At 42.8% G+C, this 16,378-nt stretch overlaps 1 protein-coding gene across 1 annotated transcript; it reads left to right on the top strand.

The window, feature by feature from the left end:
• Positions 1 to 738: 738 nt before the first annotated feature.
• On the top strand, positions 739 to 8,075 carry LOC137908531 (sodium/glucose cotransporter 1-like). The gene is made up of 15 exons (XM_068752942.1): positions 739 to 867; positions 1,520 to 1,591; positions 1,762 to 1,866; positions 2,253 to 2,312; positions 3,825 to 3,929; positions 4,022 to 4,127; positions 4,586 to 4,666; positions 4,789 to 4,997; positions 5,802 to 5,937; positions 6,024 to 6,131; positions 6,199 to 6,349; positions 6,446 to 6,614; positions 7,327 to 7,542; positions 7,661 to 7,769; positions 7,861 to 8,075. Exons 1-15 carry the CDS (start codon positions 739 to 741, stop codon positions 8,073 to 8,075), a joined length of 1,971 nt encoding a protein of 656 aa, XP_068609043.1.
• Positions 8,076 to 16,378: the final 8,303 nt, after the last annotated feature.

Here is a 16,378-nt window from a genome sequence, read left to right on the forward strand (position 1 = left end):
TTGAATTGACTTCAGATGCAGTTCAGATGAAGCTTCCTTAGTTTGAAATCCACACAAGCGTCTTTACTTTCCTCATCGGTTGATTATTAACAGCAAGCCACTAAAAGCTGACACATTTTAACCCATTCATTTTCACATCCCCAGTCAGGCTCAGCAATTATATTGGCACATACGTTATTTCAAACATTGGTGGTGCAGGTTGGTGTTGAGGCAAAGAGAAGACACTGGGTTGAAGCTCAAAAGCTTTACTGAACAAAAACGCATACAAAAGGGCACAGGTGTAGCGGCAGAAGAAAATAGGAATCCACTATGAAGGATAATCCAAACACACAGAAAAAAACACTGGTGAGCAGAGTCACGAGAGGCTAAAGCTGCCAGCGAGGCAGACGCAAACTGGTGAAGACCAGACCAGGTGGAAGTAGCGGGCTGAGATCGGACCCAGGTGAGTCTCGTCAGCTGAATCTCAGGGATGGAATGGAAAACCTGCCACGCCTCCTACCAACCACATTCAACAGGGAAAGAAGACCAAGTTAACCCGAACAACCCAAAACCACAACAAAACAAACACAAGACTATATCCTCTCTCTCTCTCTCTCTCGCTCGCTCTCCCTCTCTCTCTCTCTCTCTCTCTCACACACACACACACACACAGACAAGGTACATAAGTATCAGTGGTGTCATTCAGTCCAGGAGAGGAGGAGTGGAACACCTGCACTCCAGTCCTCCGGTCTGAGCAAAATGTCTCAGGATTATGTTGGATTATCCCTAATAAGGAGTAGTAAAAAAAACAACACCTCGATTAACAATCCAGCGGACATCTCGGTTATTGTGATTTACTTTGTGGTTGTCCTGGGTGTAGGAATATGGGTGAGTTGTTCACACTTCATGTGCTTCTTCTCTTTGAATATTTAACTCCATGTTAATTTCACTGTATTCACAAAATATATTGTAGTCACAAAGGGAAAAAAATACAATATATCATCTATTAATGAAATTACTTATTGACATACTGTTAAAGAGTTAAAGAATGCAGCCTCATAGGTAGCACGGTTAGCAGGAGCTAGTGTAGCACAGCCAGTGTCTCCCTTGAGCTGGATCCAAGCCCAGATAAATACAGAGGGTTGCAGCAGGAATGGCATCCGGCGTGAAACTTTGCCAGAATTAAATATGCAACCAACTTCAATATGAAAGTCATACCAGATCGGCTGAGGCCCGGGTTAACAACGACCACCATCAGAGGAAGACACCAGAGGAACATGTACAACAGGCGAAGTGTCCAGTAGGAGTGACAGGGGAGTTCAGCGTAGAGGTGGGATTGCACCAGGGATCAGCTTTGAGCCCTTTTTGTTTGCCATGGTGATGGACAGACTAATAGATGAGGTGAGACAGGAAGCCCCTTGCAGCACACACTTTTGGTCAAGTATGCACTTGTGTACAAAATAAGCTGTAGTCATGAATACGTTTTAATAGAGATTCTGTCATTATATGCACAGGTGCATTTTATAGATTTTCTTTGCAGGCTATGCTTCGCACCAACCGAGCCACTGTTGGTGGCTTTTTCCTGGCGGGCAGGAGTATGGTGTGGTGGCCGGTGAGTATCTTGCTGCCCAGGATCAGGGATGGTCTCTGATCTCTCATCAGAATTAATTTCAGTCTTAATCTTCAAATCATACATCACTGAAGCCATTATGCTGTCAGAGATATATGACTAATGATATTGATTGCGCTAATTATGAGTTAATAAAACAATGCACCCCTCAGATCGGAGCATCACTCTTTGCCAGCAACATTGGCAGTGGCCACTTTGTGGGGCTCGCTGGTACAGCTGCCGCTTCGGGACTAGCCATCGGTGAATTTGAATGGAATGTGAGTTCTAGCATCTGATGCGCCAATATCATCATTATTAGCTTATTTGTAACCTGAAACACAGATATTATCTCATTCAGGTGATATACAGTCCGGTCAAAAATGCATTTGGCAGCCACCGATTGTGCAAGTTATCCCACTTAAAAAGATGAGTGAGGTCTTCATCCATGCAAGATCTCCCCTCATGTGCTACAAATGATATTGAGAATGGCAAGGAATCAGATCAGAATTAGATGGGGGGGGGGGACTTGTCAATGACCTGAAAAAACCAGTCACAAAGGCAACAATTAGTAACACACTACGTCGTTATGTCATCTTTGCAGAAATATTTTTTGTAAAATTCTGAATGATATTTCTTGAATGTGTTGTGTATTTGTGTGTTCCAGGCTCTCATAGTGCTTCTTCTACTGGGATGGTTCTTTGTGCCGATCTACATCAAAGCTGGCGTAAACACTTTTTACATATACAGCATAACACAATATCAAGAATAGCAACAAAGAAGAATCAACTGCATTCTTTCAAGTTTGATTGAATACATTTCATCCGAGAGGCTTCTTCAGTTCTGATCGACTGGTAGAGAGTTTAGATACTTATACTCTTGTTGGAGCAGAAAATTAACAACAAAGAAGTTACTGAAACCACAAAGGCAATCAGTCTTCCCAGGAGTATTATTATTTCCTTTACGAATGCTAATGCTCACCAGCAGTCATGCAACCTGACTAATGAATCCCCTGGAGTCATTATTATCCATAAGGTGTGCTGTTATGCTGAGATGCATCCAGGTGTGGATGTGGTTTTTTGTATTTTTGGGAAAGAGGTCAATACTGCATTGTATATAGACGGTGTCTCTTAATTCTCCTCCTCTGTTCAGGGGTGGCTTCTTTAACTCCTCTCTCAAACCATCTATCTTTCCCGTCTAAAACCTGGACATTACTGTCCTCAAAGGAGTGTCCTTTGTTTTTTTCAGGTGCAGATGGACTGCTGAGTCTTGTCCTGAGGAGTTGGCTCTCCTGTGTTGAGCCATGCGCTTGTGGAGCGGTTGTTTGGTCTCCCCAATGTACCGGTCGCTGCATTCTTCACTGCACTGGACAGCGTTCACTACATTGCTCTGTTTGTGTCCTGGAGTTTTGTCTTTCGGGTGGACCAGTATCTGTTTCAGGGTGTTGCCAGGTTTGAAGTGTATGGGGAATCTTGTGTTTCACCGGCAATGTAGGAGATGTCAACGGATTTCCGTTTGTCTTCCCTCTCCTGTTCCTGGTTGTTTTTGTTGTTATATTTGTTGGTCTTGACAAATGCCCAGTTTGCATCGCCACATGTCTTTAGAGCATTCCAGATGTGTTTCTGCTCTTTGGCCTTTCTTTCGACTCTGGTGGGGATGTTTTGGGCCCAGTGGTTCAGGGTTCTGATGACCCCTAACTCATGCTGCAGTGGGTGGTGGGAATCAAAAAGAAGATACTGGTCGGTGTGGGTGGGTTTTCTGCCTCCACTTCTTGGGTCCTGAGTTTTACCCAGGTGTAATCCACATACCTGAACCAGCCATTGCTGGGTGTAGTCCCTGCAAAATAGGTCATGGGCCTTGCTTTCCACCTCTTCCATATACAAGTTGGCTACTATCAGAGATACCGGTGAACCCATGGCACAACCATGTTTCTGCCTGTAGTAGTTTTCTCTGTACTGGAAGTAGGTGGTGGTCAGACAGAGATCCAGCAGCATGCAAATGTGGTCTGGGGTGAGGTGTGTTCTGTTCGGTAGTGAAAGAATCAATTCATAACCATCCTAAATAAAGTTTAGAATGTGCTTTCTGAATTTCTGCTAAATCATTAAAATATTTATATTTTTTCCATAGCGGAATAGTATGTTCTGCAGGCTAAAATGTATTTTCCCAACAAAATTTGAAGTAGATGACGCCAACTGTAGAGGAGAATACAATCAACTCACAAATCTGTCATGTATTCTAGGTTGTTACCATGCCTGAGTACCTGAAGAAGCGGTTTGGAGGGCAGCGTATTCGCATCTACCTCTCTGTGCTTTCCCTCTTCCTCTATGTTTTCACCAAGATCTCAGTAAGTGACGGTGACGTCTTGTCTTGACTCCAAGCGATGTTCTGTATCCCGACCATTAAACATTATGCATTTTTCCTCTCCTCTTCCCTCAGGCAGACATGTTCTCTGGTGCCATTTTTATCAACCTGGCTCTTGGGTTAAATATCTACCTTGCTGTTATCATTCTACTATTGATTACTGCGCTGTACACTGTAACAGGTCTGTCCACTCCGGATGCATTCATTTCCTTCTCCACAGAACTCACACATTTTTGTCAAGTTTCTAAAACAAGTGGAGCTATCTCCTTTACAACATCAATGGGGCCATGACTGGGAGTAAAGCCTTGTCAATGCCATATTTTGACATGCAGACAAGTGCATTCCCTGTCTGGCCAAGTTATCTGCTGTGTGTTATTGTGATTAATTACCCATGGACTGCGAGGAAATAGCCTTCTGCTGCTGTTTCGTAATAGTGCATCCACGCCTGAACTTTAGATTTGCACAACTAGCAGTGAAAGAGCACTTGCATAATACCTCTTGATGTTGAATTATGAATACCTCATTTGGAGTGATTAACTGGATCATGCACATAGAATTGTGCAATATGTTTACTAATAAACATTGATGACAATAAAATGTGTTGCTTTTGAGTGACATATATCACTGATTGTATCTCAGGTGGATTGGCTGCAGTGATCTACACCGACACATTACAGACATTGATCATGGTTGTTGGAGCATTCATCCTTATGGGTTTTGGTAATATGGCATTTTCCTTGTAATCCTTATTGCAATCCTATTTATTTCAGAGAGCTCTTTCTGCAAAAACTGATTCTGTGTAAACACCAAACTGTTGAGTGATGCATGTCTCCTATCTTTAGCTTTCAATGAAGTGGGAGGCTTTGAAAACTTCCAAGAGCGCTACATGCTGGCTGCCCCTTCCGCCATAGCTAACATCAGTGCGAGCTGCTATGAGCCTCGGCCGGACTCCTTTCATATTTTCAGGAATGCAATCACAGGAGACCTGCCATGGCCTGGCCTCGTGTTTGGACTCACCATTTTGGCCATCTGGTGCTGGTGCACTGATCAGGTCAGCTATGAAATGGATAGAACTGTTGGGCGTGACCACTGGAACAATTTACTTCTGCTATCTTCTTGCAACCTATAAGAAAATACAAGTAAACAATGGCTATCAACACGCATTGGAAATGAATTCCCACACATCTGTACACACATTAACACAAAAACTGTTAAAGTGCCTGTTTTTGCCAGAATCACTGAATTGTTCTGGTGGACTGACAAGCTTTTAGTCAGACCTTAATGCACTGAGAAACCATGAGATAAGACTAAAAGGCAGAGTGATCCTGATCTCAGTGCAGCACCAGCCACTCATGTCCTCCCTCACTACGTCCATGTATCTTCTCCTGGGTCGACCTCTAGCCCTGTTTCCTGGCAGTTCCATTCTCATCATCCTTCTACCGATAAAGTCCCTGTCTCTCCTCTGGACATGTCCAAAGCATCAAAGTCTGTCCTCTCTGACCTTACCTCCACAACGTCTAACCTTCACTGTCCCTCTTATTGCCTCATTTCTAATCCTATCCAACCTGGTCACTCCCAAGGAGAACCTCAGCATTTTCATGCTCTGCCTCCTGTCTTTTCCTCAGAGCTAATTCAAATGTTAACTTCCACGAGTCCAGTTCTTGTATTTTAAAGGTTTACTTGAAACTTAAAACATTACACACTATGTATACGCCAAGTATCGACGTAGAAGAGTAGCAAGGTAAAAAACTATTTTGCTCCAATTTTCCATCTTTTTCCTGTTTTACTCCACATCCTGTGTATAAAAATAAAAGCATCTCAACAGTGATTTCCATTCTATGCTGTATTCCTGCAGGTGATTGTGCAGCGTTGCCTCTCAGGAAAAAATTTATCACATGTTAAGGCAGGGTGCATCTTATGTGGATACCTGAAGCTGCTGCCCATGTTCCTCATGATTTTCCCTGGGATGATCAGCCGGATCCTCTACACCGGTAAGCCTGTTGTTAGCACTTCAATGATGCAGTGGTGGATTTGAATGTTTCCTGATCCCCTGTTGATCTTATTCCGGTTATTCCAGATGAGGTGGCATGCGTGGAACCAGAAGAGTGTAAAAAATATTGTGGGGCCAGTGTGGGCTGCACCAACATTGCTTATCCTAAACTGGTGTTAGAACTCATGCCCGATGGTGAGTGACTAAAGATCTCTGCTTTATATGCTTCCCCTGAGTGAATCTGTTCAACATTTTATTTCAGGTCTCAGAGGTCTTATGCTGTCGGTGATGCTGGCGTCTCTGATGAGCTCACTTACCTCCATCTTTAACAGCTCTAGCACTCTGTTCACAATGGACATCTACACTAAAATCCGCAGCTCAGCCTCCGAGAGGGAGCTCATGATTGCCGGCAGGTAAAACATATTCTGGGTTCAGTTTGATGGCAAGGATTTCTGATGGTGGTTCTTATGTGCCTCTATCTCCTCTCGCTTGTGCCTGACTATGTACAGAGTGTTCATCTTGGCCTTGATTGCTGTGAGCATCGCATGGATCCCTGTGGTGCAGACAGCCCAGAGTGGTCACCTCTTTGACTACATCCAGTCCATCACCAGCTACCTCACACCTCCCATTGCAGCTGTCTTTGTACTTGCCATCTTCTGCAAACGTGCCAATGAGACTGTGAGTTTCCATCACAATCATTTATTTACAAACACATTTAAAATTCTGTGCAATATATTGTGCAATGCGGATCAGTGCCTACAGGCCAAACAGCATTGCAAAGTACCAGAACTTCTTGGAGTCTTTGGGAAGGGTACTGGATAGTGCTCCGACTGGGGACTCCATTGTTGTTCTGGGGGATTTTAACACTCATGTTGGCAATGACAGTGAGACTTGGATGGGGTGATTGGGGTGAACGGCTTCCCTGATCTAAACGCAAGTAGTTATCTGTTGTTGGACTTCTGTGCTTAGTCACTGTTTGTCCATAATGAACACCTTGTTTGAGCTCAGATATGTCCATAAGTGCAAGTGACACCAAGACAACCTAGGCCAGAGGACGATGATCAACTTTGTTGTCGTGTCATTGGACATCCGGCCTTGTGTCTTGAACTCTCAGGTGAAAAGAGGCATAGAGCAGTCAACTGATCACCACCTGGTGGTGAGTTGGATCCGCTGGCAGGTAGGGGGGGAGCTGTGGTCACAGGGTATGCTGTGCATATCGCGGTGGCATACCCCGATCCTGATGGTGGAATAAGGAAATAAGGGATGCCGACAAGCCGAAAAAGGAGTCTTATCGAGTCCTCCGAAGGCTGCCTGGGTGCACCCTTAGAGATAGGGTGAGGACAAACATGTGGTTAGTCTAAACCGACAATGTGTATTTTTCTTTCATCAGGGTGCATTCTATGGCCTCGTTATTGGCCTGGCTATAGGCCTGACCAGGATGATTGCTGAGTTTGCCTATGGGACTGGGAGCTGTGTTAACCCCAGTAACTGTCCCACCATCATATGTGGAGTCCACTACCTCTACTTCGCTATCATCCTGTTTGTTGTGTCCTGTATCATTATCCTGGGAGTCTCTCTCATGACCAAACCCATCGCTGACAAGCATGTAAGTAATGAGACTGGATAGATCATTGCTTTCATAAACATGGAGGTTCACTGGGAGTCACTGCAATAAATAACTCCATAAAATGTTAGTCTCAACCCGTAGATTGTTTCTTTTCTAGTTGTACCGACTGTGTTGGAGCCTGAGGAATTGTACAGAGGAGAGGGTGGATCTTGAACTGGACGATTGGGTTAATAACCAACAAGATTCCAACAAAATGGGCATTGATGGTAATCACATGTAGAACATGCTTACATGCATTTACAAGTGTATACGTACATAAGCAAATCCATTTTATCATCTTTGTGCATTCCAACACAGAACCCGTGGAGGAGCCAGGATTGTGCAAGAAGGCGGTGATGAGCTTCTGCGGCCTGGAGCAGAATAACACCATGAAGCTGAGCGAAGAGGAGCAGGCAAAGCTGCAGGAGAAGCTTACAGACACCACAGAGGTGCTGCTATGGAGGAACATCGTCAACGCTAACGCCTTCATTGTCCTGTGCATTGCTGTTTTCTGCCATGGCTTTTTTGCTTGAAGAAGCCCAACTTAGGATCTGAGATACAATCATCTATGTTTAAATGGATTATAAAGAAATTGATTGGTTGTGAAATTATGAGCTGGAGCTCTCAAGCATGTGATCTTGAATAAATTAAGGTACATCATTTTTCATTTTAGTTTGCCATTTAGCAGCGGGAATAAACTATTAAATAATCATGTTGAGTATGTAGCAGATGCAGAATGTGTACAATTTACAAAAAAAACTTTAATAAAGGCCATATAAATTAGAACACCTCATTAATAGTGACTCACGCTTGTCTTCCTGTGGAGAGTATAATCACAATGCATGCAGTCATGGAAACTTAATATTTGATTTGTGATCACAGCCACAAGTCAATGATTGTGCAAATTCACATGCAGAAAATATGATGCTTCTCTCACAAAACACGTAGAATGTGATTGTGATGTTCATTCGTGTTTAATTCATAATGTGCACTTCATTGGCCAAGATACAAGCTTTTACCATTTCTGTATTTTCTGCATCCTTGTTAGTGTCATTGTTTTCTTTTCTGTTCTTTTTCATTAGCACTGTCACATCTTAAATCTGTGATCGTAAAACCCCGTGAGGGGGAATGAGGATCAGGTGTGTCTCGTTACCGCTCCTGTCAGCTCGCTCACAGGTGTGTTCAGGCTGGAAACACACAGCAGAAAGCATGAGGGAAGGGAAAACACAGGACAAAAAGATATCACAAATAGCAGGACTGTAACCCCTGTCATTGGTTTCCAGAACTTGTTATCACATATGTTTGTAATCAGTAAATCTCTGTGACAAAATAACTAATTAATAAAATGAGAACCAATAAGAGATGTTTCAGAATTTATTGAAAAGGTTTTCACCAAACTTATGAGAAGGAATTGGCCTGGAGAGACTGTTATATTTTTTTGTGAATTCAATGATTTCCACAACTTTCCTTAATTCTAAAATTTGTAAGAGTGTCTAGTGTCTTGCAGCTCTATATCATTGAGATCTTCTTAATCAAAACAATTCATTTGCACAGGGTGATCTCAGAAAAGCAAGCTTAACGCCACTGTTTTAGGTGTTTAGACAATGGACATCTATCTACCTTACATCTGGAGGTAATGTTATTTAGGCTGATTAAAAGCTAATTTAACAGCTTAAAGTATTTTATTGAGCTTTTAAGCTATTTATTTGACCTTTGGAGCAATTTCTTTATTTTTTTAACAGAACAATGATCTTTTGTTTGAAAACAAGATTACTTAATTAAATGCAAAGTCAACATTACAGTTTGCTGTATTTCAAATTAAACATTTTGGTAATAACTTGACCTTCATATGATATTATTTGTAGAACAGCTATCTTAACAACACTGTTTGAGGTATTTGGTGTACCTTACATTTGAAAGCAACATTATTTACTAATAAGCTAGTTTGACATCATAGTTTAAATATTGAAGTGTTGAAGCTTTTGAATTTAAGTAGTTGTAGGTAGTAGTACCGGTAGTAGTGAATTTAATAGTGTTTTGGAAACAAGGGATAGCAGAGTATAACCGAAGATCATGTGCCAACGAGCCATTTTGAGGATCTTTATTGCATTAGTCCTGTGTTGACTATGCATCCAGTCAATCTTTCTAAAATGTGACTTCTGAGAAGTTACAGCAAGTTCATCCAACTCCACCACTAACACTTCTTTAACCCCAGATGTCCTGCTATACTCTATGACTTACGGACGCTTTGTCTCATTACATTATTATGTAAGCATAACCCTCTTACATTGATTGAAAAATCGCATCATGTTTTTTTTTCTTTGCTCGAGTTTGATCCGAAGATTATTTATTGGTCAGCATGCATGCAGGCTTTAGCAGATACAGAACTTATTAAAATCCTTGTTATGCAACATCACTCTGCAGCTCAGTGACTGGAGCTTAGGATGATGATTCTGAGTATTGGGTGAATTTTATAAATACTCCTCAAGTTATTTAAAAAAAAGAACTCTGCAGTTACAAAGATGAGCAGATCATACAGTGTGTGTAAAATGTGTGCATACAATGAGGTCAATTTGAGGTCATGTCAACCAGGGAAGCCACAAAAACCATTTTCCGAACCAGGCGCGGCGAAGGATCGGCCACGCCGTTTTCTAAGCCTTTTTGGTTTTCGGGCCTGAGCACGGGTTACAGCACACGCAGGAACCACAGGAGGCGAGTCGGGCACAGCAGAGTCTGAAACACACCCAACTTCGATGGGGTTTAACTTCTCAGTTACCTCTGCTTTGACATAAACATTTCTGAGTCTCTACTTAGGAAATCGTGAATGAGATGCAGCTTGCTGGTATTGATTTTGATCGATCGCCTTTTCCAAAGTTTCCTGTCAGCACCTCATAGATAGATTGTTGCTTTGTTTTCATTCTCAGATCTGCTGACCAGATTAGATCAATCTGCAATAGCTTCCTGTTTCCTGTGTGCCTGGATGGTGTAAATATATCCATCCATGTGTGTATTAATTTAGCATTTTAGAACTGACTTATCGTATTATATGTGTTTCGTATTTTATTTGACTTGTGTGGTTGTGTGTTGTTGTGTACTAGTTGGTATTTATGCTAGTAGTTGTTTATATGTGTTCGTTCTTCAGTCATGGTTGTCAGTTGTGTATTTGTTAGTAGTTGTGTATTATGTAAGTTTGTAGTATTTTTGATTTTTCAAGTTGCCTATTTATGCTAGTTGTTGTGTACCTATGTTGATAAGTTGTGCATTTATGTTATAATTGTATTTAAATGTTAATCTGTATTTGATATGTTGGCTATACGAATTATCTTAGTAGCGTATTAGATGTGGTAGTGCATTTACTGTGGTGCTTTCAGTGAAAAGCCTGCATATCTATGCATATTTCTGTATAAATGTACATCTGTGTGTATGATTGTGTAAGTGAGTTTATATGACGGTTGTGAAAAGTGGGCGATGTTGTTCCCGTTCTTCACTGGCCTCCAATCCTCCAATTCTGTGAGACTAGAGAACGTGATCCTGCCTGCAGAGGTACTGCAGTGTGTGCTGCATCAAAAAAGACCAATGGGAGAGAGAGAGGGAGTGTGTATGTATGAGAGAGAGAGAGAGAGAGAGAGATGGGGGTGGGCAGGCAAAATAAGCCACATGCATAAGGAGGGAGCCAGAGCGAGAGTGCATGTGTGTGTGTGATGACTGCGCATGTGTGACGGTGAGGTGCACCGAGTGGAGCAGGCGAAGGAGAAGGAGTAATGACCGGCAGCTGAGAAAAGAAGAAGAGATAACAGCAGAGGAGAGGGCAAGAAAGAGAAGAGAGGTTTTACCTGAACACCAGACGAAAGGAATTAAGGAAGAGAAAGGGAGGCGCATGCAGAGAAACCCAGGAGGGAAGCTCAGATCACCACCCAGAAGGAGCCCGGCGATATAAAAGGAAGAGGTGCGGGGATGGAGAAGCAGAGAGGAGAGGGGGACTCTTAAACATGGCACAGGTGGAAGAGTGAAGGACAAAAGACGCAGACGGGACACAAAGACTGGAACAAGGGATGAAGCGCTCGACAAAAACATCCTGAGACGTGACGCATCCTCTCCTCCATCTTACATCTGCTACGTGTTGTCCTTGTTCATTGAGCGAGAATCAAACTGACAGGAGAGAGCATCCTCCTCCCCGCCGAACAGCACGGCTGAGCTGATCCGGTTCAACCTCACAGAACGCCATCAGCAGCTTCGACGGCGGCCACAACCAGAACCGGCGAGAGAAGGCGAGAAAGGACTGGAACCAGAGAAGCGCACAGGCAGAGAGGTGAGGATGAGAGAGAGGTTTTGTCCTTCTGTCACGTGTGTGTGTGTGTGTGTGTGTGGGGAGAGGGGGTTCTGTTGGTTGATCTGCATCGGTTGGATGTGCACGTTGCAGATCTGACATTTGTGTTGATCCTAATTCTCTTTGCTTTGTGCAAAAAATATAATAGAGGTGGCCTCTGCCTCATGCCTGATGGGATTTACACGGCTGTTGCATCATGGTCATCCATTTTGCAGACGCACGCACAAAAGCAGAAGCATGAATGAAGACACGCACAGAAGAAGAACACACTGGCACACACGCGCCTCTCTTCTGGACAATGCAGATAGGACAGATAGCGCGTCCTTTGGGATCGGTCAATAAGTCTTTGAGGTTTGGTCGATGGAATCTTTAGCGTGTTATGTCTCTACTGGTTATGACATTTCGCAGAGCTTTGCACAGACAGACAGACAGACAGACAGACAGCAGGGGCAGGAAGAAGGCAAGAACGGCGGCGGGGTGGGCAGCAGGGACAGAGCCGTAACAGCCTGTTCTGTAGCCGTCAGCAGCAATAAGGCATCTCCATATTGGCCGTACATCCGTGCTGCAGTGAGAGAGCTGAGTACACCATGCTGCAATTGCATAACTGCCCCGGATCACGCATCCCCTCCCACATGACAAAGCCACACCATCTACCACAGCCCAAGTATTTCGCCACCTCGCCTCTATCTCAGACCCTCCGCATCATCTCGAGCCGTAACACCGTGTTCTGAGGAAGCCTCTGTCCCTTTAGCCTCCTCAGCGGTCTCTATCAGGTCACAGCGATGACAATATCGGCTTCATTTTCCCATCTGTATGCGGCTCTGCCATGTTGCTCTGGCAGCGACACACACATGAACAAAGAGCACTTCAACTGTAATGAATTGCGAAGCAAAATGGCCGATGTCTGCGCGGATGCCAGCGGGCTGAATTATTAAAATAACAACTCCCCTCGTATTCACCGTGTTTCTGCTCATGCAAAAGCACAAACGCGAGACTGCCATCGTCCTGCAGCGTGGGGAGGACTTGTGTGCTCGTCGGAGTGATTGCCCAATGAGGAATGAGAGCCAAACATCATCTGGATGTGAACCGTGGAAACAAAACAAATCGGTTATTTATGTCTTGGCATTTAAAATATGTTGTCCTTTCATCCAATGCTGCATTATGTAAATGAGTTCCTCTGATTGCAAGCAATGGCATGCAATTTAAAGACAATAATGACAATTAGTTTTATGCATTATACATGGCCCAACACCAGGACTGGACAAACAATGCACCCTGTCATCATCTGTATTTAGACAGTCCTCGCTTCATATACTTTTCAAAGGGTAAAAAAAAGAAGCAAAGCCTCCCATAATTAGATGATTAACAATATTTCAGGACGTCCGTCGAGAAGCTGCCACCAGAAAGTCATGCTAGAATTGCAACATGCTATGCAATGAAAGATAACATTACATCCCACACAGGTTTGAGAAGATATGTGCACTTTTACCCGTCGAGGCATGAATGTGAATCTCAGCATAGCTGAAATACCTGACATACTACTGGCATGTAGCGCGGGCCACAAGGACCTGGACTGTCCAGGCCAACACAGGTTCGACAAACGGATGGATAGACGGATGGCGAGAGGGAGAGACTGCTCGATCGACAGATTTCCGTTGGGCAGGGAGACAGGCTAATGCAGTGTCTCTATGACTCATCCAGAACATGCTGCCCGATCTGTACGGGTCGGACCTGTGCGCTGTGAGGGAATATTTTGGGAGTGGGAGAGGATAGGAATGTTCTCGATGTGCAGAACGTGCGTGTTTATCGCTCCGAAGTTGCGTTTGTTAAGGTTTAATGACTTGGAGATAACTATAATAAGATATGCACGTTTTGAAAATTCCTCTCAGTGGCTACCAGTTGTCTGCTCGATTGTGCGTCGACTGCAATGTAAAGGGTAGTGCCCTGTGCACGAGTCGACTGATGTGTGTGTGGCTTTATGCTGTGTATGCAGGTCTGTGTGTGTTTAGTGGTATGAGGAATTTGCTGCTGAGACAGACTCCTCTAATATCTCTGTGGTTGGCTCTCCTCTTCCTCCTCTTGCTTGTGATAAGAAGGTCAAATGCCTGCCATGATTTCATTAGCGTTATAATTTCAATACAGGGAGAGGATCCAGAGCTGTGTGTGCACACGGATAAACACACACAGGCACACACACGCAGTTAATGTCAAGACTGAACGAGAGCTGTGTATATGGTGGCCGGTCAGAGACGAGCTTCTTACATGAGGATTTTTGTCAATTAGGACGAGGCGGCGCCGAGACGGCACATCATCGGGTAGTCTGAGTTATTTACCGGCCCATTTCAGAGTGCTGTCACCAAATTAGAGGGTAATTTTAGATGCTTCATGTCCCCAAAGGTCAAAGGTTCGAGCAGCTTGGATGTTTTATCAAGTCGAGCCTTGCCACCTCCAGAAAGACGTCTTATCTCAAGACGCGTCCAGGTCTCTGAAAGGTGAAACTGATTGTTACGATTTTAAATAATAGATTAAATGACTGAAATATTCAATTTGAGATTTTACAATAGCTCTATTTTTACGTGAGCATAGAATGAAATAAATATCTATTCGATCATTTCAATCTGTTTTTACGTAATTAATCTTTCTTATTTCATGCTGCTGTATATTGTTATTTTTTTTATTTTTTTTTGGAACTCTTTATTAAAACAAAACATTCAAACATTCCTTGCACATATACATTGTGATGGGGTCAAACAGGAAGTAAAATTGTCAATAATTTTTTTTTATTTTTTTATTTTTTTATCCATAATTATTAAACAATAGTACGGTAGTTGAAATTAAAATAAAACCACACAAATGGAATGTGTTTTGTGGTTGAATGAAGCCATTTGTGCTTATTTTTAGGGATGGGGAGAACATGTTTGTTGCTTATTTTGATGAAGACAACAAAAGAAGCCAATGTGTTTTTATAAAAAGTCAAAAATCTTGATTTCAACCTGCAATTATCTGCAAAATACAGAAGCATAATCTGATCATGTATCAATATTTCAGTCACTCATGTACCATCTGATCAAATCATCTTTATTGATTTTCCTTCTGTCAAATTCATGAGTGTAAGGAATTTGTCCTCGTATAAAACAAAATAAGTTCTCACATGACTTGCTGAGATTTCTTTCCAGAAACATCACAACGCGCCATCACCCTAAATGCAACACTATCTTTATTATGTGAATGAATGGATCGCATTAGAGAAAGGCCACTTTGCAGCACTTTCAGAGCTGAAAGAATATATTTAGAAATATTATGATTAATTCTGTCCAACGGCATTGTGTATTTGTTGAAAGCACAACGCAAATATATCTGGGCTGAAACCGTTTTCTGCCTGCCTGCCCACCGTGGCTTTCTGCATCACATGAAAGTAATGGGCTGAAACGCTCCAGCCTGCTCGGCGCGTTTCTCTCATTCACTGTAAATCTTCAACAGGGTTTGGGAGCAGGAAACCACTCGGAGGTAAATAGATAAACCATAAATAGAAACAAGATTGCCGCACTCTCCCTCCTCTCTTTGTCTCTCGCTCTTTCCCTCGCTCTTCCTCTCCATGTAGGTCACCTCCTCCGCTGTTTTTTTCCCCTCTAATGAATCATCACTGTTGACAGCTGTGCAGAGAATGAGCGACGTGTCATCCGCCCTCCTCTGCTGTTTGCCAGCCATTATTCTGTTCAATCTAAGAACTTTTCGTGCGTGCATGTATTCACTTTCATATCCCCACACACACACTGCTGAAACCGGTTCCCACGTATGCTCGAGTCTCGGTGACGCAACTCACAAGATGCTGATAGACAGCAGGAAGTGTGTCAATAGCTGGACCGCAGCGTGTCACAATCACCTGCCGGGACCAGTGTGGCCGGTTAGATTTGCAGTTTAGAACAGTTTTCCTTCTAGTTTTCCTTTGTGACACTGTTTTCATAAGATTTTTCTGAATTGTGAGGTTTTTTTTTTTCATATACTTTTACATCCCCTTAAGCACATGTTTTAAAATCTTACAGGAAGGGGGTAGGAATTGATGAGGATGGACTTTGAATCATAATCTCAATCTTGAGGCAAAAAAAAAAACAGTTTAAGTGTGTATTTTCAAAACGGATTAACAGTGGCAGAATGCGTTTACAAAGCTCACAGCGTTCATCTTATTTGTTGTTGGATGTTGAACATACATTGATGTACTGCATGCATGCCTGAGGTCACATTAAAGGTCAGATTATTAGAAATATCTCTAAATATTCAGTAAAGGAGAAGGATGTGATTAATCTATCAATCTAGACACGCTTTCGTACGCCGAGGCCCGAAGCGTGAGGCAACACAATATTATATTGTTCATAAAAGAGACACACCTGCGCCAAGGCCAAGATTACAGGTTTTATTTCATCATGAGTCTTCTTGGTATCTTCAGGCTTCAGTTCAATACTAACTAACCTAAAATGACTATAATAAAACATTTATTATAGTCATTTTATG

Source organism: Brachionichthys hirsutus, chromosome 19, assembly GCF_040956055.1.
Source record: "Brachionichthys hirsutus isolate HB-005 chromosome 19, CSIRO-AGI_Bhir_v1, whole genome shotgun sequence".
Classification (NCBI taxonomy): domain Eukaryota; kingdom Metazoa; phylum Chordata; class Actinopteri; order Lophiiformes; family Brachionichthyidae; genus Brachionichthys; species Brachionichthys hirsutus.